Source organism: Phyllostomus discolor, chromosome 14 (assembly GCF_004126475.2).
Source record: "Phyllostomus discolor isolate MPI-MPIP mPhyDis1 chromosome 14, mPhyDis1.pri.v3, whole genome shotgun sequence".
Lineage (NCBI taxonomy): Eukaryota > Metazoa > Chordata > Mammalia > Chiroptera > Phyllostomidae > Phyllostomus > Phyllostomus discolor.
Window position 1 is genome coordinate 10,968,432 of NC_040916.2, and position 27,845 is coordinate 10,996,276.

General features: G+C 55.7%; 2 protein-coding genes across 3 annotated transcripts in view; one reads left to right on the forward strand and one right to left on the reverse strand.

The window, feature by feature from the left end:
* The window catches only part of PACC1 (proton activated chloride channel 1), a 42,523-nt gene extending 37,333 nt beyond the window's left edge, over nucleotides 1-5,190 (reverse strand). Inside the window, exons 1-2 of one of the 2 annotated variants that reach the window (XM_028530665.2) lie at nucleotides 5,016-5,188; nucleotides 1,198-1,294 (exon numbers count right to left, since the gene is read on the reverse strand). In XM_028530665.2, coding sequence (XP_028386466.1) covers nucleotides 1,198-1,294; nucleotides 5,016-5,051 — 133 coding nt within the window. In that variant the 5' untranslated portion in view covers nucleotides 5,052-5,188. Of the gene's footprint in view, nucleotides 1-1,197; nucleotides 1,295-5,015 lie in introns of both variants that reach the window. The other variant, XM_036015275.1, reaches the window with a different exon arrangement.
* Nucleotides 5,191-12,411: 7,221 nt separating this feature from the next.
* Nucleotides 12,412-21,751, forward strand: NENF (neudesin neurotrophic factor). Its single transcript, XM_028530807.2, has 4 exons — nucleotides 12,412-12,643; nucleotides 19,455-19,515; nucleotides 20,235-20,338; nucleotides 21,213-21,751. Exons 1-4 carry the CDS (start codon nucleotides 12,464-12,466, stop codon nucleotides 21,387-21,389), a joined length of 522 nt encoding a protein of 173 aa, XP_028386608.1. The 5' UTR covers nucleotides 12,412-12,463; the 3' UTR covers nucleotides 21,390-21,751.
* Nucleotides 21,752-27,845: the final 6,094 nt, after the last annotated feature.

The following is a 27,845-nucleotide window of genomic DNA, read 5'->3' on the forward strand; positions in this document are numbered from 1 at the left end:
GCTGCTGGGTCACTGGGTAACTCCGGATTTAACCTTGTGAGGACCTGCCAGACCGCTTTCCACAGCAGCTGCACCATCTATATTCCCACCAGCAGTGAATGGATGGGGGTTCCCATTTCTTGATATCCTCATCAACCCTTGTCATGGCCCATCTTTTTTTTTTTTTTTTAAGTAGAGCTATGGTTTTATTGATTTTAGAGCGAGAGGAAGGGATAGAGGAAGACAAACACTGATTTTTGTTGTTCCACTTACTCACGCTTTCACTGGTTGCTTGTCGTATGTACCCTGACCAGGGACCAAACCCGCAGCCCCGGTGCACTGGAACATCGTTCCAACTGACTGAGCTCCCCAGCCAGGGCGGTCCATCCCACTGACTGTGCAGAGTTTAGGGTACCTGTGGGACATCTAAGCAGAGCTATCCCCACGGCATTTGGATATACACGATAGATAAGCCTGGAGTTTATGGGTCATCTCTGGGCTAGAGGTGTAAATATGGCAGGTACATGAGAGCAAGCAGTGACTGAAGCAGGGGAGGGGCCTGCGTGAGGCCAACCACTAGCGGGTAAGAGAAAGGGGCCTGTGACAAACAAGGGGGCCTTTAACACCCAGGACCCAGAAGACGATTGCAAAGCAGGCTGACCCGAGAAGTGACACATTACAGAAACTAAGGGGGCAGCGTGTGTATACAAAAAGAGGAGGGGTCAGCAAGTGTCAAAAGCTACTGCAAGGCTCCACAAGATGCCACTTGACTAATGGGACCCTGATCACCCAGCTGAGCGACTATCCTGAAGAGGTCTGATATCCGAGAGGTGGTGCCTATTAGATATTCTTCCAGAGGCTCTTGGAAGTGACCCAGATATCAGAGGTTCAATTTCTACCCGCTTCTTAGGGAAAATCTAACAGGAGAGCAGATGCCCAAAGCCCTTGCTTCTGTATCCAAAACCTGGTCTCAGGAACTGGCTTGAACTAGAGTGCAGAAAAGAGCAGGTACCAGCCCGGGCACAGCCTCTGTCCCAAGGCTGGTTAAATATGAACAGCTTTCAAACCAGGGCAATGGCCGAGACCTGACACCGGGGTGCAAGGCAGGGGGCTCCTCCCCTCCCTTGGCGAGCAGCTGGTGAGGTGCCCACCTGGGGCTTCTGGCTGCAGCAGCACACTGTTTTCCGGGCCTTCCACTCCCTGCCTGAACCCACTTACCTGGTAAGATGCCCGCACCCTGGACCTTGGCTCTCTCCTTGTCCTGCTCGTCTGTGCGCTCTGAGTTCTCAACCACCTGCTCCAACTCCTCATTCAGCTACAGGGAGACACAAAGAGGGCAAACAGGTCAGCTACACCAGCCTTGCTTTTCCAGACTAGAAGAAGAAAGCAGAAGCTGCTTCTCACTTAATCATTAAAAAAAAGTCACATGACATCAGCAGGGTGTTATACCAACGCTACGGATGGGGACACTGAAGCTCAGAAAACACCAGTGACTTCCTTATGCCTTCGCGCCACAACAAGCACCGAAAACTGGGTGCCTGCAACAACAGAAACGAACCCCCTCAGGGCTCTGGCAGGGTGGCTCCTCCGAGGGTCGCAGGGGCTCTCCTCCACGCCTCTCTCCCAGCTTCCCCTAATGGCCAGCAGCCCTCGGCGCTTCTGAGCTTGTAGATGCACCCAATCTCCAACCTCTGCCTCCACCTTCCTGTGGAGTCTGTTTCTTCACATCGTCATCTCTGTGTAAGCACACCATTCACATCGGATTTGGGCCCACCCTACTCCAGGGTAACCTCATTTAATTCATTCACGTCTGCAATGACCCTATTTCCAAATGAGGTCCCATTCTAAGGTACTGGGGGGGTTAGGACTTCAACTTTTTTTTTTGCAAGGGGGGGGTAACAATTTAACACAATACTTTCCATGGTCACAGATGCCAGAGGACTAAAATCCAAGCTGACCTAGTACCAAACCCATGACCTTAACCACTTCCCAAAGGAGGAGGAAATGCGGCTTAGTGTCTGCTGAGCAAGAAGAGGGGAACAGTGAGCTCTCCAGGACTCTGGCTAAAGTTCACCAACTTGGGCTGCAAATGGCAGAACAAAGTGGGGCGGGCCAGTCCATGTCGGGGACAGACGCTAATACCCCACCCTCATTCCATCGAGTACTCACCGCTCAAACGGGGCAGATGATGCCACTGAGAAGGGTGGGTGGGCGGAAGGAAGGATACAATGATGACCAACGACTCTCTGCAGCATGGAGGAGGAGGGCAGGAGAGGTCAAGACTAGAGCTGGAGGGGGAGCTATCACGAACTGGGATGAAAGGGGGAGGGGAGAACTCTCCCAAATATTGTCTTAGATGCACATAGTGAATGCCGAAGGTCTCAAGGCATCTTCATTAAAATTTCATCTCCAAGAGACAAGAGTTAAATAAGGCTCTGTGCATCTATTGTTCTTGTAGGTCCCTCGCCATGCCTCCACTCCTGCCCCTTAGAACGGAAACTCCCAGTTTAAAGCCCTCTAGTCCCAAAAGAAAAGAAAAAAAGTGGAAGAGGGCTGGGAAGATGGAGAAGGCACCATGAGGCAGACCCAGGCCCCTAGTGGGAGCACACAGCTCAGGAAGCTCCAGGAGCTTTCACCGGCCAAAGGGAAGAGAGGCTGTTAGTCCCAGGAAGGCTCAAAGTTCTCTGATCCGAGCCTAACACAGGTGCAGCCTCACCCAGTTCCCCTCCTGACTACCTGCAGCTGGGATAAACCCGCCGCCTGGCCTGGCCAAATTCTCAGCATACCCCACCCTCTAAAGCCAAAATCTCCATTCGGTAAAGAAACCTAAGTCTAAGCTCAGAATGATCCAGGCAAGAAAGGTAGCCCCCCCAGAAAATGGGAGGCCACCTTCTTCCGAAGGTGAGAAATGAGGATGCAGGACAGGCCACTGAAGAAAGGGCAAGGGCACTCCCAGGGCCTTGCACCATGGGTGTGCCCCAAATACCAACTGGCTCTACCGTTGGCCGTGCCCCTGCAAGCAGGTTCACTGCCTAAACTTTAATAAACATATTAGGAGCCCTGCTAGGTAAGGGTCTAACCTAAATGTGGATGGTGAGGGGCACAGTCCTGTAAAACCAGGGACACCAAAGATCCTCAGAAGCAAGAGCTGCACGCACCTTGTTAACAAGAGCAATTATTTCATTCACCTGCCAGACACTGAGCTAAATAATCACTTTCCACATGCTAACTCATCCAACCCTAGGAGATGGGGACTATCATCCCATCGTTTTGCAGATGAAGAAACTGAGGCTCAGAGAAGTTAGATGACTTGACAAAAGCCACACGAACAGCAAGAGGCAGAACCTGGAGAGGAATGTGGGGTTTCTGACTTCAAAGTCCTCACCCACTATAGTCTCCTCCCTAGAAATCTGAAACCATTCCGGGTCAGGAAAAGACAAAACTCATTCCCCAGGATTCCCCCACTGTCAAAGACATGAAATCTAGGGACCACAGAGCCCCCAGCACTGGTTAATAACCCATTGGGCTCCTTTTGGATAAAAGAAAGAGATGGGATAAAGACGACGGTAGGAGAAACACGCAGAACTGTCCCAAAGTCAAATTCCAGCCCAGGTGTACACTAAAAAAAAGGCCGGCCAGCCTCAGCAAATCTCACCTGACTCCAACTCGGCCTCCCCTTCTACTGTGAGGCTAAGCCACCTGTTTTGTCTACGCCACACAGTGTCACTGACAAAGGGAAAAACGTACATCATATTGATCAGTACCAACCAAGACAGGAGCAAGTTTAACTGAGAAGGACAGGCAGAATGCCAGACTAGTCTGGGAAGTCAGTCTCCACGGAGCATGTGGGATTTGAGAGTCTCCCCTTGAGTAAGGGTGGGATTTGAACCAGTGGAACTTGAGAAGGGTTCAAGGAGAAGAAATGGTGCGAGCACAGGCACAGAGGCCAGGAAGCAGGAGCACATTTTTAAACAGTGAGCTTCCAAGTGTGGCCAGAACCTAGGTGGGTGAGAGTGGTGAAGGTAATGGGGGATACAGCTGCTGACCTGCGCAGAGCTCTAAAAGCTCCCTGAGAAGTTTGGGCCGCTCTGAGTAGACCCAGGGCACCATCAGGTGTATGAAAAAAACGAATGCGCTGGGGTCAAGGCAAGGCCTCAGAGCAAATCTGCACAGGGAGAGACCAAAGGAAGCGGTGGTAACACAGTATCACGCTCTGGTGGGCAGAGCAGACGCAGGGACCCAGAGGACTGAGAATATGGCACTGCCAGAAGCAGGCAAGTGAGGGGGTGGGGGACGGTGAGGGGTACAGGGGAGGAAGGTGACTGAGGTTTGGGACTTGAGGAGGGGAAGGCGAGCAGTTCATTCCTTGTAGTAGGAGTCAGAAGGAAGAGCTGGTTTGAGGGAAAAGCTGGAACGGCAGTCTGTTTGTAGCTCAGGACAGATAAGAAAGAGACAAAGAGCCTGAAAGTGATAGTTACAAAGTCGTGGGAGGAGGTGAGACCGGAGAGAAACGGAGTGGAGTGAGAAGCGGCTAAGTCGGTGAAAGCATACTTTCAAAGACAGGCGGCCACCCAAACAAGATGTAATCATCCCTATCATTAACAGCTGCAGGGGCCACGAGGCCTTGGCTGGGAGGAGGGCTGATGCCCACCGTGCAAACGCTCCAGCTGGAAGCAGGCGCAGGCGCTTCTACTTGTTGCAAACAACACCGCAATGCTCCAGGCCACGCGGGGTCCCGCCCCCGCCCGCCGCGTCGCTGCTTAACTCCCACGAGGCTTTAATCATTCACCTGCTGGTTAGGAGTCGCGGCTTTGGGGCCCCAGCTCCGGCCAAGCGACCCCGGCATCCGGAGGAGGCTGGGCGCCCCGCTTCCTTCCTGCTCTACCCCTGTCTGCACGCGGGGACCCCTATCCTGACGCACTCACCCGCTCCTCGGAAGCGCGCCCCGACGCCCCCGGCACCCCTCCCACCCAGTTCCCCGCTCCGCCGCCTCACAGGAAACTTTGTTTCCGCGCCTCCCAACCCCAGCCTCGTACCTCCTGGTAGGATGTGGAGAGCTCCTGCCGGATCATGGCACTGACCGGAGCTGAGGCACACCAGAACCCGCTCCGCCGGGGAGAAGTAGCGGAGCGAGGGTTGCAGCGGCAGCGCAGGAACCTGCCGGCTCCGAGAAATGCAACGGGTTCGGAGGGGTGGCCCCAAGACCAGGCGGGGCCACACTCCGCGCATGCGTTTCTCCCCGTCGCCGGTGGAACCGCGAAAGGGTTGCTGGGAAATGTAGTTCTGGCCGGAAGGCACCCCCTCAGCACTCAAGGGGCGGCGAAGCCTGAGCGTGCCTAGACCAAGGCGTACAGAACGCCCGGAGTTAGAATCACGTGCTCTCTTCATCTCTCACTTCCTCTCGTTGTTGCAGGGACAGGGACGGAGAAAATCAGTGGAAAGTGGCACGAATGGGCCAGGTCAGATGAGGAGGAGAGCCTAATCTGCAATTGCAAGAGGAAGCTTGGCCTGGTGGTTTATAACGGTAATACATGTCTGGTGGGCACTTGCTATGTCAAAAGCACTTTTATACACATGATACCTTTGATTCTGCAAGGACCTCTGTAAGGGTGACATTTTTCTGTCTGTTTTACAGATGAGAAAACCGAGGTACCTTGTTTGAAGATTTTTTAATCCAGGAACGGACTCTAGAATCCAAGTTCTTCCGTCATTCGTGGGCGGACACGTGGATGCAGAGGCTCTAGGTGCCCGACCTGGCTCTGCCCCTCTCCCGCACGTCTTGGGGTGCCCTGAGCGCTCCTCTCTTCGCCTTAGAATGCGTGTGACTGCTACCCCCGCCCTGCTTCACAGGGCTTCGGAGCGCCAAATTAGACCAGGCAGAAAAATCCCAAGGGCGCTGCTCACCACCGCAGAAGCCTCGTGCCCTGAGTATAGTGGGGAATTGGGTGTTTGCCCTGTGGCGAGGCGGACCTGGGGCCCACATCTCCCCCTGCCTTCCCACTGCCTGAGCAGCTGTTTTGTATGGCTGCCCTGGGCTGCTTAGGGGTGAAGCAGATAAAGGTTGCTTATGCGTTGGTGAATGCTGCCCTGTATCCCAGCGGCTGCAGCTCTGCCACCCACTGCATTCAAGCCACTCGGGGGCTCTTCCCTTTTCATCCGCAACCATGAGTAGCAACGACCACATCAGAGCACCCTAGACCTCCCAGAGCGTTAGCAGTGAAAGGCCTCCATCACCCCTCTTACCCACCCTCCCAGCCCAGGCTCCTTGCTCCTACATATTTATTAAAGGCGACAATATAATATAGCAACTAACACATTGTAGGCACTCAACAATCATTTGTTAAATTTATAAATGGATCCCTGGCTGGCCTGGGAACCAAAGGGTTGCTGGTTCGATTCCCAGTCAGGGCACAAGCCTGGATTGTGGGCAAGGTCCCCGTCAGGGGGTGCATGAGAGAAAACCACACATTGATGTTTCTCTCCCTCTCTTTCCCCTTCCCTTCCTCGCTCTCTAAAAATAAATAAATAAATAATCTAAAAAAAAGTTTAAAAAATTATAACTGAAACACTCCAGCCATTACATTTAACACTTATTTGCCAAAACAAATACACAACAACAAATAACATTAATTTCCTTACTGTATTGATACTGGGGTGGTGGACAGAACAAGTCACGCAATCACAGAATTTTAGAGCTGGAAGGAACCAGAGAAATCTAGGCCAGCCCTGTGATTTCCCTCTACTCTTTGCTGATATGACCACACCGGAAAATGACAGGCCCCCCCGTATTTGAAGCAGATGCCAACTAGCACAGTATTCCGCAGAGCTTAACAAGCACATTGTGCTGGGCACTGGGATACCGAAGGAATAGGATGCTCCAAGGCCCTTGCTCTTGTGGCTCTTCCGCACCAAGGTGGAGAGACAGACCAGGAACACAAACAGAATTTTCTGTGCCTGCTGTCCCCAGGTCCTTTCCGTCCAGTCCCTCAAGCACACACCCATCAGGCTTTCACGCGGTCCACTCCAGAGAAGCGGTGCTCGTCGTGGTCACAAATGCTCTCTGAGTTGTGAAACCCGGCGGCCATGTCCTCACCTCCTCGCTCTTGATCTCTCAGCTGCGCTGGACTCAACTGACTGTCCCTCCTCCCTGCACGCTTTCCTCTCGTAGCTTACAGGACCCCACACACCGCCACGCTGCCTCTCACCGCCTGCACTGCTCCTCCTCAGCCTCCTTTGCTGGTTTGTCCTCACTGCCTCAGCTCTACAGGGCGGCAATCCCCAAGCCAGATCTTTGATCCCTGTGCTACTCCCATCCTAGGGGCTGGTGGTCTTCTCTAGTCTCATGGTGCAAATTGAAATCTATACCCTAAAGATTCCTGTTACAAATTGAACACTGTCCCCCAAATAGAGAGGTTGAAGTCCTAACCCCTGACACCTCAGAATAGGATTGTTGCAGATGTAATTCGTTAAGATGAGGTCATGCCAACTAAGGTGATCGCTACATCTCTTATTACTCATGTTCTTACAGAAAGATGTCAGATGATGGGGAGACAGACCGAGGAAGACATCCTACGATGACAGGTGCAGACTGCAGTGATGCAGCTGTGGCTTTAACCATTCATTGCTGGCTATGGGTCACGGCCTGGGAGGCCAGGTCCCATCCTTGGCCAAGCAACAGGCAGAAAATCCCAAGGTCGCCAGCCACCGCCAGACACTAGGAAGAGGCAAGGAGGCATTCTTTCCAGAGTCTTGGAGGCAGCATGACCCTGCCACCACTCTGATCTCGAACTTCTAGCCTCCGGAAGTATGAGAGGATACCTTTCCATCATTTTAAACAATCCAGTTTGTGGTATTTTGTATGGCAGTCTTGGGAAATGAACACAATTCTCGACTGTGTGCAAATGAGTAACTCCTCCAGCTCTCCCAAGCCCAGGCTCACTCGTCCAGCTGCCCAGGTGCTCTCTCCACCGGAGGTGCACCTCCAGCAGCAGAGGGGAGCTACCGCAGGCATGGACCCGGAAAACAGTCTGGCTGGGTCTAAGTCTTAGCTCTGCCACTTACCAGCTCTGTGGGAACCTCATTTACCCTCTCTGTGCCTCAGTTACCTCATATGTAAAATGGGAATGCAGGGAGTCCTCACCACCATCGATAGGTGCTGTGACTTTAAGCAAAGTGACATAAACTGAAACCAGCCTCACCACAGGTTATCGATATAAATGAGAGTTAAGTTCCTATGGCATCTCAACATAATAACAAAAGGATGACGTTGAATGAGACAGTTGAGGGCCTGCAGTACACTACTACCTACTCAGAGAGTTCAGAGAGGATTAACTGAGTCATCAGATGTAAAGTACTGGGAACACCATCTGGCACATTGTGAGTGGTTTGTTAGTGTCACTGTTTGTTGCAAGGTGCAAAATGTTAGTGTCACTGTTTGTTGCAAGGTGCAAAATGTTAGCGTCACTGTTTGTTGCAAGGTGCAAAAACCGAACTACTGATGCTGCTGCCCCACATCCGCTCCCCTGCCAGCCTCTCTCCCTGCTGTAAACTCTGTCCTCCCATCTGCTCTGACCGAACTCTGCAGTCCTTTCTGGTTCCTCCCTTTCTCTGACACCCCATGTCTGTGGCTCTCTGTCATACCTCACTGTGGTACCAGCAAATCCTGGTGGCTCCACTTCAAACATTTATTCAGAAACTGCCCGTGTTTCCCCACTGCCACCATCACCACCCTGGTGAGGGTGCACACCCCCGGCATTTCTCGTGGACTGTTTCCAGTCACCTCCTGGCCGGTCTCTCTCCTTCCACCCTTGGACCCTGTGGTCTATTCCCAACACAGCAGCCGGTGAGAACCTGCTAACACAGTCAGGTGACGCCACTCCTCTGTTCCAACCCCACGAAAACCAACCCCATGAAACAAAGCCACTTATAGTGGCCCACGTGGCCCAATAGGATCTGTCCTGCAGCTCCCTTTTCTATTACTTGCCCCCTCACTGTCTCAGCCTCAAGTGCTGAGCCTCAGGGCCTTTGCACTGGCTGTTCCCTGTCCCTGGAATGCTCTCATGCTGGGTGTCTTTATGACTCACTTCCTCACTCCCTTCAGGCCTTTCTCTAAATGTCACCTGGCCAGTGACGCCTCCTCTGAGCATCCTGTTAAAACAGCAAGCCCCATCGCCGGCACGCACCCTACCTTGCTTTGCTTTTCTCCAGTGCGTGTGCTACCTTCTGACTTTCATTGATTTTCTGTCTCCCTCCCCTAGAATGTAATTTTCACAAAGGCGGGTTCTTAGGTGTTTTATGCATTGTTGTATCCCAGTGCCACGGACAGTGTCTGACACTTGTTGGCCCTTCAATAGTCATGTGAATACACATACGAGACAAGTTCACGTAGTGATGTATGATAGAGAGCGACAGGGCCCGTGTGCAGAGGCGCTGATGTATCTCACGCCCTTCCAGAGGCCTCAGAATGGTAGTGACTTGTGAGTCGAGACTTGGATAAGAAGGAGCCAGCACATGATGACTTGCATCCCCCCAAAAAGGCACCAGTACAGTACAAAGGCCCAGGCTGGAACCCAAGCCAACAGCAGAGTGGCTGCAAGGGACTGGTGGAGGGCCACCTAGGAGACAGAGTCAGAGGGCTAGAGAGAGGCCAGATGGTGGAGGCTGGCGTGTGCTGACCCCGGGCTGTTTTCTCAGGTCTAGTCCTTAGCTCTCCACTCTGGGTTGCAGAAACTGGCCCTGCGGCCTGGGTTTTTCTACTGGGTTCAGTCAAGAGGAAGCACTGTTGCAGGGCTGGAGGAGGGCAGGGCAGGGGAGAGGCCAGGGTTTTCTTTCCCTTGCTGTCCGCCCCTGCAGCTTCCCTCTCTGGCTCCAGCCCCTGCCGCAAAGGCTTTCTGTGGTTCTAGCTTCAGCCAGGTGATCCAGGCGCCCAGTCATCCTTCCACCGGCAGGACGTTGCTAATCTTCCCGCTGCTCCAAACCTACAGATTGCTTCTCAGCCTCTTCCATCACGTGTGTAACCAGCTCCCTGCATTACAGCCACTCTGTTTTACTCAGAATGGTTCCTGTGTTCCCTGCAGGAGACTGACTGATTTGTTTGGAAAAACAAACCTGGTTCGAGTAGACAGAGACGGTCAGGGGGATGCCTGGAGGAATCCAAGGGCATGTGAGCATTACATTACAGACTTGTCCAGCATCTCAGGGAGGAGAAAGCTAGATCTGATCAGTAGAAATTATAGGGAGTCTCTTTTGGCTCAAAGGAGTTGCTAACAAATAGAACTGCGCAGAGAGAAAGGGCTCAAGCAGAGAAGTAGCACAGGCTGTGCCAGGGATGTTATCAGGGAACATGATGCATCAGGCAGGGGATGATACTCTATTCAAGGGTGTAGAAGGGCCTCTCGACCCTGGAGCTCCTGTGACACAGTGTGACACAGATACTGCGTGCACCAGCTCACACAGCCTTTCCAGTCCATTTCCATTTGTAGCTCCGATGCAACCCTACCAAGGAGGCAGGCCGGTCTGTTATAATGTTACTAATGTGGACATTGAGATTCAGAGGGTTTGCAGACAGGGACAGACCAGTTTAGGTCCCTCTGCAAGAGAAGCTGATTCTGTCGAATAGGAGAAGTCAGTGCAGGCACTGAGGGCCGTCCTTGCCTAGTGGTCAGGGGCAGACTCTGGGATCCAGGGCCTGCGCTGGAGTCTTGGCTCTGCCACCTACTGTGTGACCCTGGGCAAGGTACTTAAAGTCTCTGCACCTCAGCTGCATCGTCGGTACAATGGGCGAGGATAATAGTTTACTTCACAGAGTCACAGTGAGGAGGACATGAGTCTATGCGCGTGGCGGTGCTGAACTGGTGTCCGGTCCACAGCAAGCCCTGCACAGGTCTCCTTCGCCAGTTCTCTCAACCACAAAATGCGGGCAGGTGTCGAGAACTCAGTCCTTGGTCCTCTATCCCCCTCTATCCACACTTCGTCGACAATCTCATTCATTCGGTGGCTTCAGATACAATCTACAAGCCAATGACTCCAAAATATATCTCTAGCCTGGAACTCTTCCCCCAATTCCAGACTCATAGCCAACTGTCACTTCAATGCTTCTCCTTACTGGTATATTTGTAAGTGTCTCTGAGTGTCTTCTCCTCCCAAGCCAGCTCCTCCTACCATCACTCCTTGCACAGAAAGTGGCAACTGCATCCTTCCTGTGGTCCAGGCCAACACTCTCAGGGTCACCTTGACTCCTCTCTGTCTCTCCTTCTCCAGAGCCCCATGTCTCACCGGGCAGCAAATCCCATCAGCGACACCTTCAAATGCACCACAATTACCACTTCTCCCTACCTCCCTTGCTACCGCCCTGGTCCAAGCTACCATTCTCCCTCACCTGGGCTGTTGTGGCAGCTCCCTACCTCAATCTGCTCTTGACGCAACAGCCAGAGTCATTCTGTTAACACTTTAACTAATTCCCCTGCTCCATTCACTCAGCATAAAAGCCAAAGTCTTAAAAATAAGATGTGAGGCCCCACGAAATCTACCATCCTCCTCCACCCCCTTTACTCTCTTAGCCCCTGATGTCCTACCCTTCTTCCCTCCTTGCTGTTCCTCCATCTGGCAGAGCACTCGCCTTCCTCAGCATCTGTGCATGTGGCTTGACTTTCTCTCTCCACGGATCCTTCTCCAGGCTGCCTCCCACCCCTCCCTCAGGTTTGGATACAAACACCGCCTTCTCAGCGGGGCCTTCCCTGGCGAGCCAATTTAAAATTGCAACACCGACGCTCCCTGTTTCTTTGCCCTGCGTGACATCCTCCCTAGTTTTTGCTGCCATCCAACATACTACTTCTGTATCTTCTTATCTCGCCCACAGAATGTAAGCTCCATGCAGATCAGCCCTGTTCGGGGAGATGTCCCCAAGGACTCCAGAAAGCATATGCTAAATAAGTTCATGAAGGAAGCCTTGCCCAAATGTTAGTTATTATTATTTCAGTACATATCTGTGCCTTGCCGTACGCTTTCCAAAAATCTCCTTGGGGACCCGAAATTTAAACACAACTGGGAAGAAGGAAAAGAATCAGCCCAAGCTACACATGGATAATAAAGTTGAGGTCCTAGTTCGTAAATACCGGGGTGGGCAAAAGTAGTTTACAGTTGTGAGTAGAGGAAAGAGTCTATTCTTGTGTTATTATTTACTTGATTTATTATTGTACGATTTTCTGTAAGAACAACGGCAAGTCTGCTTTTGCTCACCGCTGTATGCCTTCCCAGGTGCTGGAATGCTGGGCTGTGTCATCTAGGTACCCAGTCCAGGGACTACTGTGACCTACGTGCTCAGCCCGCGGTTGGGAGTCCGGGTTGCGATCCCGGTTCAGGTTTCCCGCGGCGCGGTCCCGGACGACTCCAGCTCCCGGCTGCGGGCGCGCGGGGCGGGGTTCCGGGCGGGGGCGTGAGCTCACGGTCCCGGCCGCCCGGGCCCGGCTCAGAGCGCTCAGCCAGCATGGCGGGACCCGCGCCTGGGCGGCTGCTGCGGCCGCTGGCCACGCTGGCCCTGGCCCTGGCGCTGCTGGTCCCGGGGCCGCCCGCGGTCCGGGCCGGGCAGACGCCGCGCCCCGCCGAGCGGGGGCCCCCCGTGCGGCTCTTCACCGAGGAGGAGCTGGCCCGCTACGGCGGGGAAGAGGTAGGCGGGGGAGCGCCGGCCGAGGGACCCGGGGCTCTGCGCTCTGGAACGGAGGGAGCCCGGGACCCAGAGGCCGCCCACGCGGAGCGGGGAGGCCTGGGTCGGGGCGGGCGCCCCCTCCCGGAGCCGGGGCTCTGAACGGGGCGCCAGGACGTCCAGGCCTGTTCTCTCCAGGCCCCGATGACGGCCCAGGGATAAGGGGAGCCCTCAGCAGTTGGGACGCCCTGCATCCCCTTCACCAAACCCGAAGACCCCACCCCGCGCTTCCCTCTGTCTTCCCTCCAGCTGCGCCCTTGAGACACATTCTGGATGGTGGTCTGTAAGGAGCCTCAGAACTTTTTTCGTTGCAAGTTTGCCTGAAGCTGGGGGCAGACACTGCTGCCTCCTCTTTGGGGGTGTGGCAGGGGAGGGAGGCAGGGAAGCAAAGCCTGTTCCTGGGTGGGGCGGGAGTTGGGGCTCGCGCATGGGTGATCCAGGCCTTCCCTACACCTCGTTTCCCTGCCCCTCCACCCCAGGCCTCGTCTGCAGCTGATGCTCAAACCCGCCTTTCCTACCTGTGCCCTCGGAACACAGCAGGAACTGGGAGGGGCAGAGGGCGAGATCGGAGGGGAAAGACAGATTCCCCCCAACACACCCACATCAGTCAGTAGTTTGGAGGTGTCTAGGAAACACCTGACAATCACCAGTCCATTTGGGTTGAGGGGGGGCCGTGAGGTGGCTTCCAAGCTTGGGAACTAGAGGCTGCACAGCAGAAGGGTCGTGGAGGGAAGGGGCCCCGGTTTGGTGGGGAGATCATGGTACCATAGCATTTCAGAGTTGACAAAAACCGACCTCCTGCTTTTACACATGAGGGAGCTCAGGCAAGCTGAGACAGGATGGTAAGAAGGTAGGAAAATTCCTGTGCAGGTGGAATGGGAAAACCGAGACAAGAAAACTAAAGGCCAACAGTTTGAGCAACTCACAGCCCGCCTGCGAATCCCAAGACCTTATCTTCCCTCACCAAGGACACTTGAGAGCCAACGGCTCCTCCCTAGGCCGAGAACTCAGAGCTTCACTGGCCACAGGAGGAGAGGAATGCTGGGAGAATGGAGAGATGACGCCAGAACACAGGGAGTGAGCTTGGGAAGAAGCTGCAAAACTGCCCTTTCGGCTGCCCCTAGGAATCCCCCCCCCCCCCCCCCAATTCCCATGTTTCCCTATAGAAACTTGCTTCTGGAAGCTCAAAGGAAGGTGGATGTTAGGGTTTTTTACTCACCACCTTCTCAGATTGCTGACCCCTGATATTAACAAAAGTGCACTTATAATCCAAATCCTGTCTCTGCGTTTTGGCTGAGTGGTGGCCGGCAGCATGAGCCCTGGTCTCGGCTGCCCTCCGGTTACTATAGTGCCACCAGTTAGTAGTAGAATGAGGAAGGGACCCAGTATTCTTTTGTTAAAACCCTCTGGCCAGGGCTCCCTCGCCCCTAAGTTAGGTAGCCGTAGACAGGCTGGGTTTGAAAGGGGACCTGGAAACCTGGCCCTTAGGCAGGGATGCTAGTTTGGGCACCATAATAAGACAGGTTGGGTTAAAAGAAGCTTGAGTTAATGGGAAACCCTCAGAGGGAGGGAAACAGGGATTGTGACTAGTTATTAACAGATACTATCTTTGGGGACAGCAGGGAACCAGCAGGTATACAGCAAGAGTCCCCAGCCCCCGGGCTGGGCCAGTACTGTCCATGACCTGTTAGGAACCGGCCACACAGCAGGGGGTGAGCTTGAGTGTGAAGCACTTGAATCATCCTGAAACCATCCCACACCCCCACCCCCAGCCCCTGGGTCCATGGAAAAACTGTCTTCCGCGAAACCAGTCCCTGGTGCCAAAAAGGTTGGGAACTGCTGGTCTGGAGTCATGTGCTCCACAGAAGAGCGAACTCAGCAGGCTCGCTGTCCTTCGAAGGGCCTGCTAGCAGGGGTGGCTCCCGGCTGGTGCCTGGGTTTCCGGGTGATCCTCACCTCTCTGACGGCTGAGTGGGGCTCAGGCTGAGGGGGGCTCAGGCTGCGCTCTCCGTCAGAACAGCGTTTGCACGCGGAGCTGCCAGGCAGAGAGGCCCTGCCCGGCCGGAGCACAGTGACAGCCTTGGGCTTGAGCCTCCCATGGGCTTCCCTGAGCAGAAGCAGGACCCACGAGTTGCTGCGTCTGTTTCTGGGGAGGAACGTGCCCTGTGGGAGCCCCACAGGAGGGAAGGAGTACGCAGCAGTCTGCACACATCCTCCTGGACCAGTGATTTTCCACGGGCGTGCAGCAAGAATTTTCAAAACATGAAACACCTAACTGTTTAATCGGGCACTGACCTCTTTTTGCTTAGATTGTCAAGTAAAAAAAAAAATGACAACAGCCAGCACAACAAGAGCCATCTGGTGTGAATGAATCAAAATCAGACCTATTTTTTCCATCAAATTGGCAAAAATTATAATTTTTGGTGTGCCGCAGAATTTCAGTAATCAGTGTATGTGTGCCATGAGCTGCAAAGGTTGGAAATCACTGTTCTAGACTCCATGTCCCTGGTGACAGGCCATGTGTCCTCACTACTCACTGGAGCAAATCCTGTTCTGACTACCTCCTTACGCTGAGTCCCGAGCCCTTCTAGTGACTCTCCAAACCTGGGGGTCCCCTCGGGATCCCCCCCCCTGCACAGAGCCCAAGGGAAGAGAGAGAGAGAGTCCAGAGTTCAGTGTGGAGGGTGCCAGCAGCAGCAGTTCCAGGGGCTGCGGGGGGAGGGGGACTGAGGGAAGGTCTTTGGTTGTTTAAGCGGATGTGATTGATGGTTGCTTAACTGAGGGAAGGAGAGGGGGGCGCTTGAGATGGAAAGAGGGTAAAGGAGGAATGTGTGGGGTTTGGGGCCCGTGGGATGCCTGTAGGCAGAGAGAGGAAGGGGAAGGGAGGAGGGGGCGCCGAAGCTGGGTTGTGTGATCCCAGCACGTCTGAAGTCCGAGGGGCAGGCCGCAGGAAGGGCGAGTGGGAACCCCGAGCAGGAGCTGGTGCTGCAGCCCGCCGGTGGAATGAATTTCTTCCTCCTTAGGAAAACCTCGACTCCGCTCTTCAGGCCTTTCAACTGCTGCGAGCAGGACAGTCCCCCTTACACGGAGTCGGCTGGTTGTTGAAGTGAATCGCACCCACGAAGTACCCTCACAGCAGCCCCGCCGGGTGTGCTTGGTTGAATAACCGGTCACTGTAGCCAGTCCACACTGACATGTCAAACTGACCATCACGATAGTTAGACAGAGTCCCCACTCTGTGTGGGGTGTTTGTGAGAATTAAATGAGATGGTGATGGGCAAAGTGCTGAGCGTAGGTCTGGTGTAGTCTTGGCATAGGAAGCCTGACTAAGTCTTCCCTGCTGTTATTTTTACTGGCTTATTATGAAGCTAGTAAATATTAAGTTATACTGCCTCTGCACGAGGCAGTCTAGCAGGTCCACCGTCCTTTTATGCAATTTAGAAATTGTATAAGCTTGAAAACCAGAACATTTTTTCCAACAAGTCATTTGACAGCGGAACTGGCCTGACCTGAACTCCGCTGGTGGTGGGACCTGGTCGGGGCCGACGCCGGTCTGTTCGTGGTCTCCATTCGTCCTGCTTAGCGTGAGTGCGTGAGCTCATGCTTTACGGCGGGGGCATCGAGGTGACTGACTGTGGGGTGCTGCCCCGGACCTGCTGCAGGTGGCGTGGCATATGCCCGTAATACCTTTCTGAAATCTGACAAATTCTGAATTCCACAACGTAGCCGACCCCCAAGAGTTTCTGCTGTGGGATTGTGGACCTGTACACCAGGGCTTTCCGAAACATCTAGTGACGAATGTCTTGCTTCTAATGTAGACTTTTTGTAAAAGGCGAAAGATTTACACGATCCGAAGAGAAACCCGAGCATTAACCGTGGCTTTTTGGGGTGAGAGCCGAGGCAGACAGGCCTGCCTGCGCTGTCCCGAGTTCGGCTGTGTGGTTTGTGCACGGAGCTTGGGCACCCACGTGGGGATATGTCGTGTCTCCAGTGGCAGCTGCAGACTGTGTATCCTGAAAGACAGGGGTACTGGCTGCTGCGCCTGTCACAGAGCCGTGGAGTGTTCTGGGCCAGTTTCCTCCGTTGGGAACTTTTAGGTCCTCAGAGTATCCACAGCGTGGCTCCTTGGGTCTCTCACACACGGGAGTATGAAAATAGCTATTGTTGTCCTTCTGACACAAATGAGCCCTCAGAATACCTGCTGAAAATCCAGCATCCTTGGCGCCTCTTCAGAGCCTATTCTCCCAAGAAGCTGCCTGGGCCCAGCCACCAGCTCCCCTGGGAACCTGTGCCAAGAGGGGAGTGGGACCACATTGTCTCCTGGTTTTCCAAAATGTAACAGTCGTGAAGAGTAGACTGCACCCCTCCCAAAGGAGCCTTCTGGACAGACACAGAGAGTACAGGTGGGGAAGGCTGTTGGGTGGAGGCAGCTAAAGAGAAGGAGAACCACCCTTTCTAACCGCGCAGCGGGAGGGTGGCATGCAGACGTCCGGCCGGGCGTCCCGGCCCAGCGTGCACACGGCGCCGGGCCGCAGTTCCACGAAGTTCCCCGCAGCAGTGCCGACTCTCACTGTGTGTGACGTTTTCTATTTCTGCTCTATTTTAAATTTTTTCATTTAAAAAAAATCTGTTGATACATCAGTGCATTGATTCCATGATCCACTGACAGGTTACCGATGCCCATTGTAGTTTAAAAAAAGCAAAAACCCAAACCCAGCCTTAGCCCCTGGCAGGGCCCAGCTGGTTCTGTGGAGGAAACACCCACAGCAGCGTCCCCCCTTCCCCGGGAGGAGAAGAGTCCTCAGTGAGGAGCTCCTGCTCTGTCTCTGGTCCCGGTGCAGGGCCCGAGCCCGCACCCAGGCTCCCAGCCTCCTTCTCCCCGCTGTGGGAGAAGCCCTCCTTCCTCTGCCCCCACTCCTCCGTCCCCTTGTCGTGGTGGCACACGTGGCCCTGCTCGACCACAGGCCGGGAGGAGGGCCAGCTGGTAAGAGAAGCCCGAGACCCAGAGGAAAGGCAGAACCTGCCTTCGTTGTGCAGGTGGTTCTGCAGCCCCTTCCTCCTGGGTCCCGGTGTCTTTCTCCGTGGTCCCGGGTCTTTCGGATGAGTTTCCCAGGACACACGCACCCCACCCAGGTCAGGTCCCCTTTGGTGAGGCAGATCAGGGAGTGGACTGACGCTTGGGTTCCGAGGCTCCAGGTTCCAGAACCTGCTCTCCCTTACCTGGCCCCGTGACGCTGGGCAAATACATAATAAGCCCACCTGACGAGCAATTGGAGTCGAAGAACAAATAGTCACAGTGAAGGAAAGGCAGTAAAGCACCCCGGAGAAAAATGCAGCCTGCCAGCCTGTTGAGTCGTGCCATTGAAAGTAAGAGAGGGAGGGTAGGCACCATGTCAACAGCAGCGCGGGGTCTGTCTGTAGGAGCTGAGGAGGGAACGGCAGCCCCGCCCATTTGCGGGGTGCAGGGCGGGCTGCGCCCGTTCCCCATACGCGTTCCCCATACGCGGTTCCCCTCAGCCTCTGCGAGGTCGGCAGGTGACGTCCCCACCCAGCTGGGAGAGAAACGGAGGCCCGAGAAGTTATTTGACAGTGAGATCTGCTCCCTTCGTGTGGTTGCTTAACTTCTCTGAGTCCCGGATTCTGTTAAACGTGGTCCTGGAAACATTTGACCTTAAGCTCCATGAGGGCAAGAACCTGAAGGTCCACCCCAGAGAAGGTCAAGCTGCGTGTTCTGGGAGATTCTGAAGTTCTTACTCACCCAGTTGTGACTCCCACCCTCCCCTGGCCTGTGAGCCCCCTGGCGGGCGTCCCCGAACCTGGATGCCCTAGGTCCGGGCCAGGTCCCGGGTGTCCCAGAACTGCCAGTCACGCCGACCTGAGCCCGACTGCACTGATGTCAGAAGATCCATGCCACGTGCCATCTGCTCTTGTGTCACCCTCTTTCAGGAAGAAATCAGATAACATTCTGTACCCAAGAAACTAGCAAAAAATAAAGTATAAAATTCCTTAGAACGGTGGGGAAACAGCATTGCTTATATTTTTCTAGCATGGTAAATTGTTTTTTGAGGGACGAATTGGTAAAACACAAAAGATGATTACCTTGTTCATATACTTTGGCCCAGGAAGTCCACGTGTTGAAGCAGACCTCAAGGAAGTAACTCACCAAATTAGAAAGTAACTTCAGAAAGATATCCGAAATGCTGCTGTTTATAGTTGGAAGAAGTTGGAAACAACCTGAATGCCCCAAAGAGCAGAACAGCTAAACGAGCAGGAACGCGGTATCGCTGACAGAAAACACAGCTGTGTGCACGACAGCCGGGCATTTTGGTTGTTTCTATGCATGCAAGTGTCTCCACGCAGTGATGTTGCTTAGAGGAAGCAAAATATAAAATAGATCATTTACCCTGACTCTATCCCTGTATGTACATCGATGAAAAGGAAGGAAAATGTGCAACGACCAATAATCATTTAACCTTCCTTTGAATTTTTATCTACATAGAGTTGCTTCATTTCTTGATTTTTTTTTTTTTTTTTTTAAGGACAGTATAGCCGTGGGCTGCCACGGAGTTTGACTTTCTCAGATTTGCGTGAGCAGGGGTGAGGCTTTGCGCCCGGCTGTGCGCCCAGCGACCTCACGAGGGCTGGCTGGAGGAAGGCCGCTCCCGCACAGGCTCCCGCACAGGCCCGGTGGGAGGAGAGTTCGCTGACTCGGCCGGGAAAGTCCGGCTCTCCTCCTCCTCCTCCTCCTCCTCACAGCTTCTCTCCTGCTTTCCAGGAAGACCGGCCCATCTACCTGGCCGTGAAGGGCGTGGTGTTCGACGTCACTGCCGGGAAGGGTAAGTGGCCTGGCTGTCCGCACCCTTATTTCCGGGGAGCTCGGCAGCCAGGGTGGGCCCTGGAGGGGGAGGGGAGTGGGGAGCTCCGGTCAAGCCCTCCGCCAGGGTGGAGTGAACAGCCTGGGTCCGTGCTGTGCTCCGGCAGTTCTCCCCAATGATGTCTTGCTCCTGCTCCAGAGCATTCTGTGGCTCCTGTTTCCTTTGGAGTCACATTCAAATGGGAGGATCGACCCTCGCCGAAGAAGCAGTGAGAGGGAAAATGGTCCAAAGAGTTGGGATCACAGAACGTTATAGAACATTTGAATGCTGTTTCATGGTTTCCCAGCCTGTAACTACGAATGACGCGGAGGAGGTTTTGCAGTGGATCGCTGTCCGATACCAGACAAAAGACAGTGAAGGGAAACAAACTTAGCTCCTGACATTTAAGAAAACTAAACATTTTTCTTGTTTGGATTTTAAATATTTGTAAGAGATTTTAAAAAAATCACCTCTCAGCCCAGCGTGTGCAACTTACTCCATATTCTGGATCAGTGGGATTCAACCCGATGGCTGCGGGGTCTATCGGACTCCGGGTTTCCACTGCCCTCCTCTCCTTGGGCGGGAGCCCGGAGCCTCTTTCAGGGCCGGGCGAGGGATCTCAGCCCCCTCCCCCTGTCCAGGCTCCTGGCTGCTCTGCGTGCCAGTCCACACTCACGCCCCGTTCCTCCCTCCCACTGCAGAGTTTTATGGGCGAGGAGCCCCCTACAATGCCCTGGCCGGGAAGGACGCCACCAGAGGGGTGGCCAAGATGTCGCTGGATCCTGCAGACCTCACCCATGACACCGTGAGCCGGATTATGTGCCCTTGTCAGATGTCCCTCCCCTGTGGCCCTGACCTTTTTGACCCCTGGGCAGTAGCAAGACTTCCTCACTAGCCTCGTAACATTCCAGTCCACTTGGCGTGGCGGCCAGCTGTTTTCTCGGAACAGAAAGCCTCCCGTGCCACTCCTAGTCAGGAACCTTCCCTGGCTCCCCGGAGTCAAGTCCAAACTCTTGTGAACTTGTGATCCCATTCAGTGAGCTTCACAGTTTGGCCCCAACCTGCTTGGGCAGCCCTGTCCCCCTCCCAGTCTGCACCTGCCACCCCTGCTTCCTACAGATCTGTCCTAGTCCCCGAGACCCGCCCCCTTGGCCACTCTCGGCAGCTCCGGAGATGAACGGGACGGAGAGGCCGAGTCTCCCCAGCGCTCGTATTCCTGTGAGGGAGAAAAAAGCAGTGACTAACACCATGCCGGTGTCTGTGTAATCCCAACAGAAAGGCTGGCATTCACCCCGGCTGTGTTCAGATGAGTCAGCTCTTAAGCCGCAACATTACAGCGACAAATTAAGAAATTAAGGGGGAGGAGCATAGAGAGCAGTGGGCTAATCAGTGCACCCCCGTCCCGTCCCCGGCTGGGTGTTCTCTGGAGTCTGAACCCCCTGCATCGGTCAGACAGCAAACACAAGGGTCATTGCCCCCCATCCTCCCCTCCCCACCCCACCCCACGGGATTGCTTCGTAAAAAGTCAATTGTCCGTTATTTGGTTTGCTGAGATGTATTTTCCCTTGCACTAGGGGCGTGCAGATAGTAGGGCAGGGCGGGCGAGAGGCTGTGCCAAGCACAGTTCCCTCATCCTCTCCCCGCCCCCCTCGCTGTGTTTCTTGCATTTTTCTCTCCAGACGGGCCTCACGGCCGAGGAGCTGAAGTCCCTGGACGATGTCTTCACCAAGGTGTACAAAGCCAAGTACCCCATCGTCGGCTACACGGCCCGGAGAATTCTCAACGAGGACGGCAGCCCCAACCTGGACTTCAAGCCGGAGGACCAGCCCCATTTTGACCTCAAGGACGAGTTCTGACGTTCTGCCTGTAGGAGCAGGCCCTTGGGAGGGTGTGGCCAGGAGACGCTATGGGCGAAATCTTCAGAGTAGGCCGCCTGGGTCTCTGGCCACCCAGGTCTGAATAAAGCAGATGTTTAGCCTGGAACACCGAATGCATTCTGTTGTCCGTGGTCAAGTGCTCTGTCCACTGGGGGACCCTCCCGCACACCAGCCGGGGTGGTCAGACAGCCTCGTAAGGGTGGACATGGCCCTCTGAGTGGTTCAATTACCAGTGACTTTTATTTCTTCTTTGTATTTTTCTGTACTTGCCCAATTTCCTACTGGAACTATGTTTGCTTTAGAATAAGCACAGAAATAAACTTATTTTTTCAAGAGGAGAATTCTTCCCCATATGCCCTCTCCTTTGGGCCGCATGGGCGCTGCTTAGAGGGGCGGGGCCTGTGCCGTCCCCCTGCTCTGTCTCCCCGCCCCCCACCCCTCACTGCGCACCTGCGAGGGGCCCGACAGCAGGGGGCGCCCACGAGCTGGTGCGGCAGAACCCGTAGGTGGAGGGGTGGTGGAGGGGCGGAGAAAGGGAAAGGGAGATAGTAAACGGGCTGGCTTTCCACCACAACCAGGAGTGAGAGGCGGTGTGAACTGGCTTCAGGCGCATCTGTAGCGGGAAAGCGGTGAGGAGGGCTGGGGTCCAGTGTGGGCAGAGCCTGGCCTGGAGGTCACCCCGAGGGCGGTGAAGGACATCGGACACACCGGACTCGGGTCAGATTTCATAAGGAAATCCCTTCTGAGGGGGGATTTTCCCGTGTAATGGCCATTTGGCAACGTCTAGACATCCTGTCCCATTGCTGGTCGTCACAACTACAGAGTAATACTGCTGGGGTCTAGCGTCCGGGATGCTGCTAAACATCCCTCAGCGCACGGGACCGCCGCCCAGGACAAACAATCGTGTGGTCCCAGGTGTCAGTCGTGCTGGGGTTGACAGACCCTTCGTTCTGTAACGAAGAGTCTGCTCCTGGAGATTTCACAGCAGGGATGACTTTCTTTGACACAAAACTTTGTCTTTTGTTAAAATACATTGCAGCCACCCCCAAGAGAGCATTTGTACATTAAGCAGCAGAATCTCCTAGAGGGTTCAGAATGCTGATTCCTGGGCCCCAGGTATTTCTAGCACATGGCCTGCGAACTGCATTTTTAATGAGCTCCTGGGAGACTGAGGTGCAGATGGGCCCAGATGTACTTGGAGAAAAGCCACCTCTTGCCTGCCCGTCCCCTCAGGGAGAGCCCCTCCTTGCAGAGGACCGGGTGTGACTGCTGCTTTATTCTTTGGTGTGTCCAGACCAGAGGGTCTAACAGTGAGCTCCTGGGCCCCACCCAGGAAGCTGGGGGCTTGACGGCCATCCAAGACTGCTGGGCCCGGAATTCCGGCCACGGTTTCCAGGTGGCCGAGGTAGTCCTCACTGGGACACTTTGCCCCCAACAAGCAGTTAGAAGTGCTCAGGACACCCACGAGAGGGCTTGCTCATGTGCCTCCCACTTCCTGCATCACCCAGCCGTGTCTGGGCTAGGAGTCCACTCCTTAGGGCCCTGTCTCTGCAGAGTGGGCAAGGTCTCCAACTTCAGGACCCTGGGAACATTCCAGAACCACTGCTTTCCCTGCTCCCTGCTCCTTGCCTCACCCCCATCGAAGCAGCTTTCCCTCAGGACCTCAGGCTCCCCACTCCTGGGCAGTCTGCCCCATTCTCTGCACATCAAAGGTCCCTCCTACCACTCTCTCCCGCCCTCCCGCCCCACCGCTAGCCCCGCAGCCCCACAAGGGGCTTCTCTGAATCAGTCTCTCTCTCACTGGGAGATTCCAGGTCGGCCTTTCCCAGGGCCAAGCACATGAAAACCTGGGCAGCCCGGACGCGGTGGGCGCAGCTCAGGGGAGGGTCGCAGGCTGGCCCGGGGGTTACATACATCCTGCCAGTCTGCAGGACCCAGAGAAAGAAACAGACCCCTGGAGCCCCACAGCCTGCTGCCCCTCGGCTCCACTCCCACATCGGCCTGTCGTGTTCACTTTGCTTCAGAGGCTTGTATTTCCTTGTCACATGACTCAAGTCTAGACAAACCTCTGCCAGGGAGCCTTCCCCCTCCCTCCCAGGGTCACCTGTAGCGTACACTCACTTTGCTGTAACTGCCCATTTACAAGCCTGCCCCCCGCCGCCCACCCCACCAAACAGGAGAGCTTTCAAGGCCCAGCACAGACATCTAGGGCGGCCAACCTTTTGGGACGTCCCAGGTTTTGCACCGGAAGTCCTGCATCCCAGAACACCCCTCGGTCCCAAGCAAACCTGGGGTGCCGCACCTGTGGCTGAAGCAGGGCCACCTCTTAGCAGAGGGGCTCCAGACACAGCGGGGAGGCCATGGGCCACCTAGGTGGTGACGAAGGAAGAAAGGCACTATTGTTCTAATGGAAAGGGCGTGGGGGAGTGGGAGGGTGCTGGATTCTTAGCCAATCCCCACACAAGTTCACCCCAATGTCTCAGAGCAGAAGCTCAGTGCCCGGTGTACAGCAGGTGCCCGGGGCACTGGGGAGTGGTTCACCTTGGTGTCACTTGTGAAGTCCTTCCCCAGGTCTAGGTTCCTGTTGCGAGGTGCAGCCCCACCCTCCAGAGCCTTCCCTAGGGGGAGCAGGGGGCCGCCTGCTTCCTGTTCCCTGCTGATCAGCACGGTCCTGTCCCTGCTCCCCAGGCCTGCAGCTGCACAGGGCCGCACCCCCACCCCTGCCCCAATCACAGGCAAGAAGAGGCTTAAAGGCAGGAAACCAGCCGTGCAACAGGGAGCCCGTTCTCCATCTACAAAGTAAGACTACGAAGGACTGCATGTCCCAGACAGGTAAGCAATAGCACTGAGCCACCTCCAGAGAGCAGGGTGAAAGGGTCTGGCCAGCCCCCCAGGTCCTAGAGGCGGGGCCCCCGAAGGCATCTGACCCAAGTCCCAGCCTGATCTGGTGGGCAGGAGACTCCTGGACTCTGACACCTCACATCCTACTCAGGCACCGGCTGCAGAGAGGTCTCCTCACCACACCCTTAGCTTCTAGGAGGAGAATGGAGGGTCGGAATACAGCAGCCTCATCCCTGCCTTGGCTTCCTCCAAGAGTCTGCTCCTCCAAGCCCCAGTCTCCAGCAAGCACGGCCTGCCAGGGTGCTGTCAGCTCCTGAGATGCTCTGCCTCCTGCCACAGCTGGGAATCCCTGCCCAGGACCCAGTCCCTGCCAGGCAGTGGGGGCCCGGGCCCAGGCCCTCTGCACAGGTCCCTGTGACTCCCAGAGATCACCTGCAGGACCCAGATGGGCTGGCCCTGCTCGGAGGGATGGTGGCCTTCAGGGCATCAGGCCCTTGCTTGAGCAGGCCGGAAATGGCACAGGCTTTTCTGGAGAGGCGGGTCAGGCCGCTGGAGATCGATGGCTGGCAGAGGCTGGCCAAGAGGGCCTCCGTCCAGGACATCAGATTTAGTCACTGCCTGGAGAATTGAACACTCGATGTGTTGCTCATCTCACATACTCCATCCCGCAGCCTGTCAGCCAGGCCGGTGCACACACTGCAGTCTCTGGGCCAGGTTCAGCCTTCTCCCCGAGCTCCTCTGCCAAGCCAGGTGTCCCGCGCCACTCTGGGTCATTCTCACCCAGCAAAGGCATGGAGGTAACATCCCCGGAGCAGCCTCCACCAATAGCGGCCAGAGCCAGCAGACCAGTCCCACATCCTGACCACTCGTTCTACAGGCTTCTGAGGGTCTCACATGAGCCCCCTCTGTGCACAGCGGTCACCAGCTCAGGGACGCACCCTTGAATCTGCCGAGCCCCCTTCCGAGTCCCCACACCTGACCCAGACATCACTTCCCAGATGTGCGTCCCTGCACCCATGCCCCTCCCCCAGTCTCTGCTTTTGGGGAGAACCCATGTTAAGACACAAATTCTTTTCCTCAGTGACGGTGAGCAGTAACCCAGCTCCCCTGATGGCCTCTCCCTCCAACTGCCCAGACTCTCTGGTGCCCAGGGGTCCTGAAGAGTCTCCGGGAGCCCCAAGGGCAACAGGGAAAGCCACCCCCCTCTGCCCAGGTGCTGCCTGCACTGCAGTCTCAGTGCCAGTGGCCTGACGTCACGTGTGCTGCGATGTACCCACGTGGTGCAGCTTGTCCCGCCCCCAACCCCACCAGACGGCCCTGTCCCCCGGGGCTGGGCCCTGCCCCACACTCGGGAAGTTAAGTGACTTCAGTTCCAGAAGGTGCCATCCTCACCGTCTCCCCTGGGCCCTCGCCCATGCTGCTCCCTCTGCATGGAATGCCCTTCCTCCTTGCCCACACAGCCGGTAAACCTCACCTTGGCTTAGATGCCACCTCATCAAGGACACCTCGCTGGACCTCCTCATGCCAAGCTGGCACCCAGCAGCCCTCTGTGGCAGCACAGACCCCTCTGCTCTGTAACTACATTTTGCTATGTCCATCTTCTCACCCAGCTGGGATGCGCTTGCTCTCTTCCCAGCTGTCTCTCCACCACCTAGCACAATGCCCAGCACCTCCTGTGTTTGGTTGAACGAGTGAATGCATGCATGAGTGAATGGACTCGTGCGCCCACACCCAGGTCAGTCCTCTCCTTGGTGGCCCCCTCCCAGCCCCTCTCAGGGCTGTGAGTCTGCATCCTGGACTTCTTCCTGGGACATCAGCCCCGTCCATCTGCTGGGCGTCACTTTCAGGATCGCTGCTGACTTAGCACACGGAGCCTTTCCAGAGCCTTGTCATGTGGGGAACACGTGAAAATAGAAAGTGGTTCCTCTGGCAACCAGCACAGCAGACGGTAAGCAGCAGGGGCGCTCTGGGGAGGCCTTGAGGCTGGGAGGAAGGGACCCTCCACCCCAGCGGCAGCCGTCCTATCCAGGCGGGCGGGCAGGGGCCGCCTGAGCTGCCTCTCCTCTCCTGGCTTCCGGGGGCCACCTGCTCTGAGCCTGCTCAGACTTCATCCCTGTCAGTCCCTGCACTGCTGCCTGTCCCCTCCCTGTGGGGTCACCTCCTCTGGCTGCCTGGCCTTGTCCAGTGTCTCACTTCAGTTACTTCAGGGGCCACCAGCCCGAGACTCAGCCTTGCTGCCAGAGGCCTGTTGTGCCAAGCCGATCCCAGAAGACCCCTGGACTGTCTGGTTTCCGCCCAGGTCTTCAGTGGCCCTGGTCTGGGCCCTCCCGCTCCAGCCAGGCCCAGGGCCCTGTTCTTCCCACCCTCCCCCAGAGCTCAGTCCCAGCCCTGCCTGAGACCCTGTTCTCGTCACTGCCCAACTCCCCTCCAGGATGAGTAGAGGGCTAGAGGCTCCCAGGCTGAGGTTCGGAGGCCCCTGGGGTGTGGGAGTCAGGGCTCGGTGGTGGAGGGTGCCCGGAGAGGAGAACTGAAGAGCACTGCCAACAGGGGGAGCCAGAGTGAGATGTACCCTGTCGGAGGTCAGCTGGGTTCTCGGAACCAAGACTGGGAAACCTGAGGCGGAGATGGGAGGTTCCAGCCCCAGCCTGGAGTGAAAGCCAAGGTCCCCAGCGGGTGGTTGGTGAGTGTGGCCCTAGCTGGAGCTGGCCTGGTCACCACGCTCCCGCTGTCTTCTAGTTTGTGAGTGGGACTTTTGCTCCGCTCTCATCCCCCGCTTCCTGGGATATTGAGTTTGCTGTATCTTTTTGGCTGTGAGCAAGCCCACCCTGCACTCGCCTCTCCCAGCCGAACCCTGCTTCCTGCCTCCTCTGCCCACTGACCCCGTTAGCTGGTGTTGTTGCAGCCCAGGGGCCCCTTGTCTAGGTCCACTGCTGTGTCGGTGACGGTTTCAGTTGGGGCATGTTACTGAGCGAGGCATGAGCCTTGTGCCGGCGGGCACTCGGTGTTTGCTCCTTCACTGGATCCACGGCAGGGAGGCACTGACATGTTACAGGCGACAGACTGGGTCTCAGGAAGGATAAGTAACTTGCCAGGGAAACTGCACCACTTGTGGCCAATAGGTCCTAGAGCTGGGCTTCCAGGGCCAGTCTTACCTCCCTCCTGTGTTCTTTCTACTCCCCCGCATGGCACCTGAAGATGGAGTCTGCTAGGGGAGGCCTGCCCCAAGGCAGGAGTCAGGGCACAGCGTGCTGGGTGGGCACAGTCTCAAATCCTTGACCTTCTCTTGAAAGAGGCTCTTTTGGACAGAGGATGTGTGATGGGGTTCAGGGTGCTGAGCCCCAGAGGGAGGTGGTGTGATCCCAGCCTACCTGTGGGAGCTCACGGCCTGGTGGTGGCAGCTGCAAGCCACTGCAAGGACAGGAGAGGCTAGCAGTGCCCCTGGGGCTAGCGAGGCACTCCTGGAGGACAGCCACGCAGTGGCGGGGCTGCTGGGGCCCATTTCCCCCGGGTTCCTGGTGCTGCCGCCCAGGACCTCGAGGTGAGGATCTGACCTCAGCACTGAGTAGCCCCTCACTGCCCGGGTCTCTTGCCCCT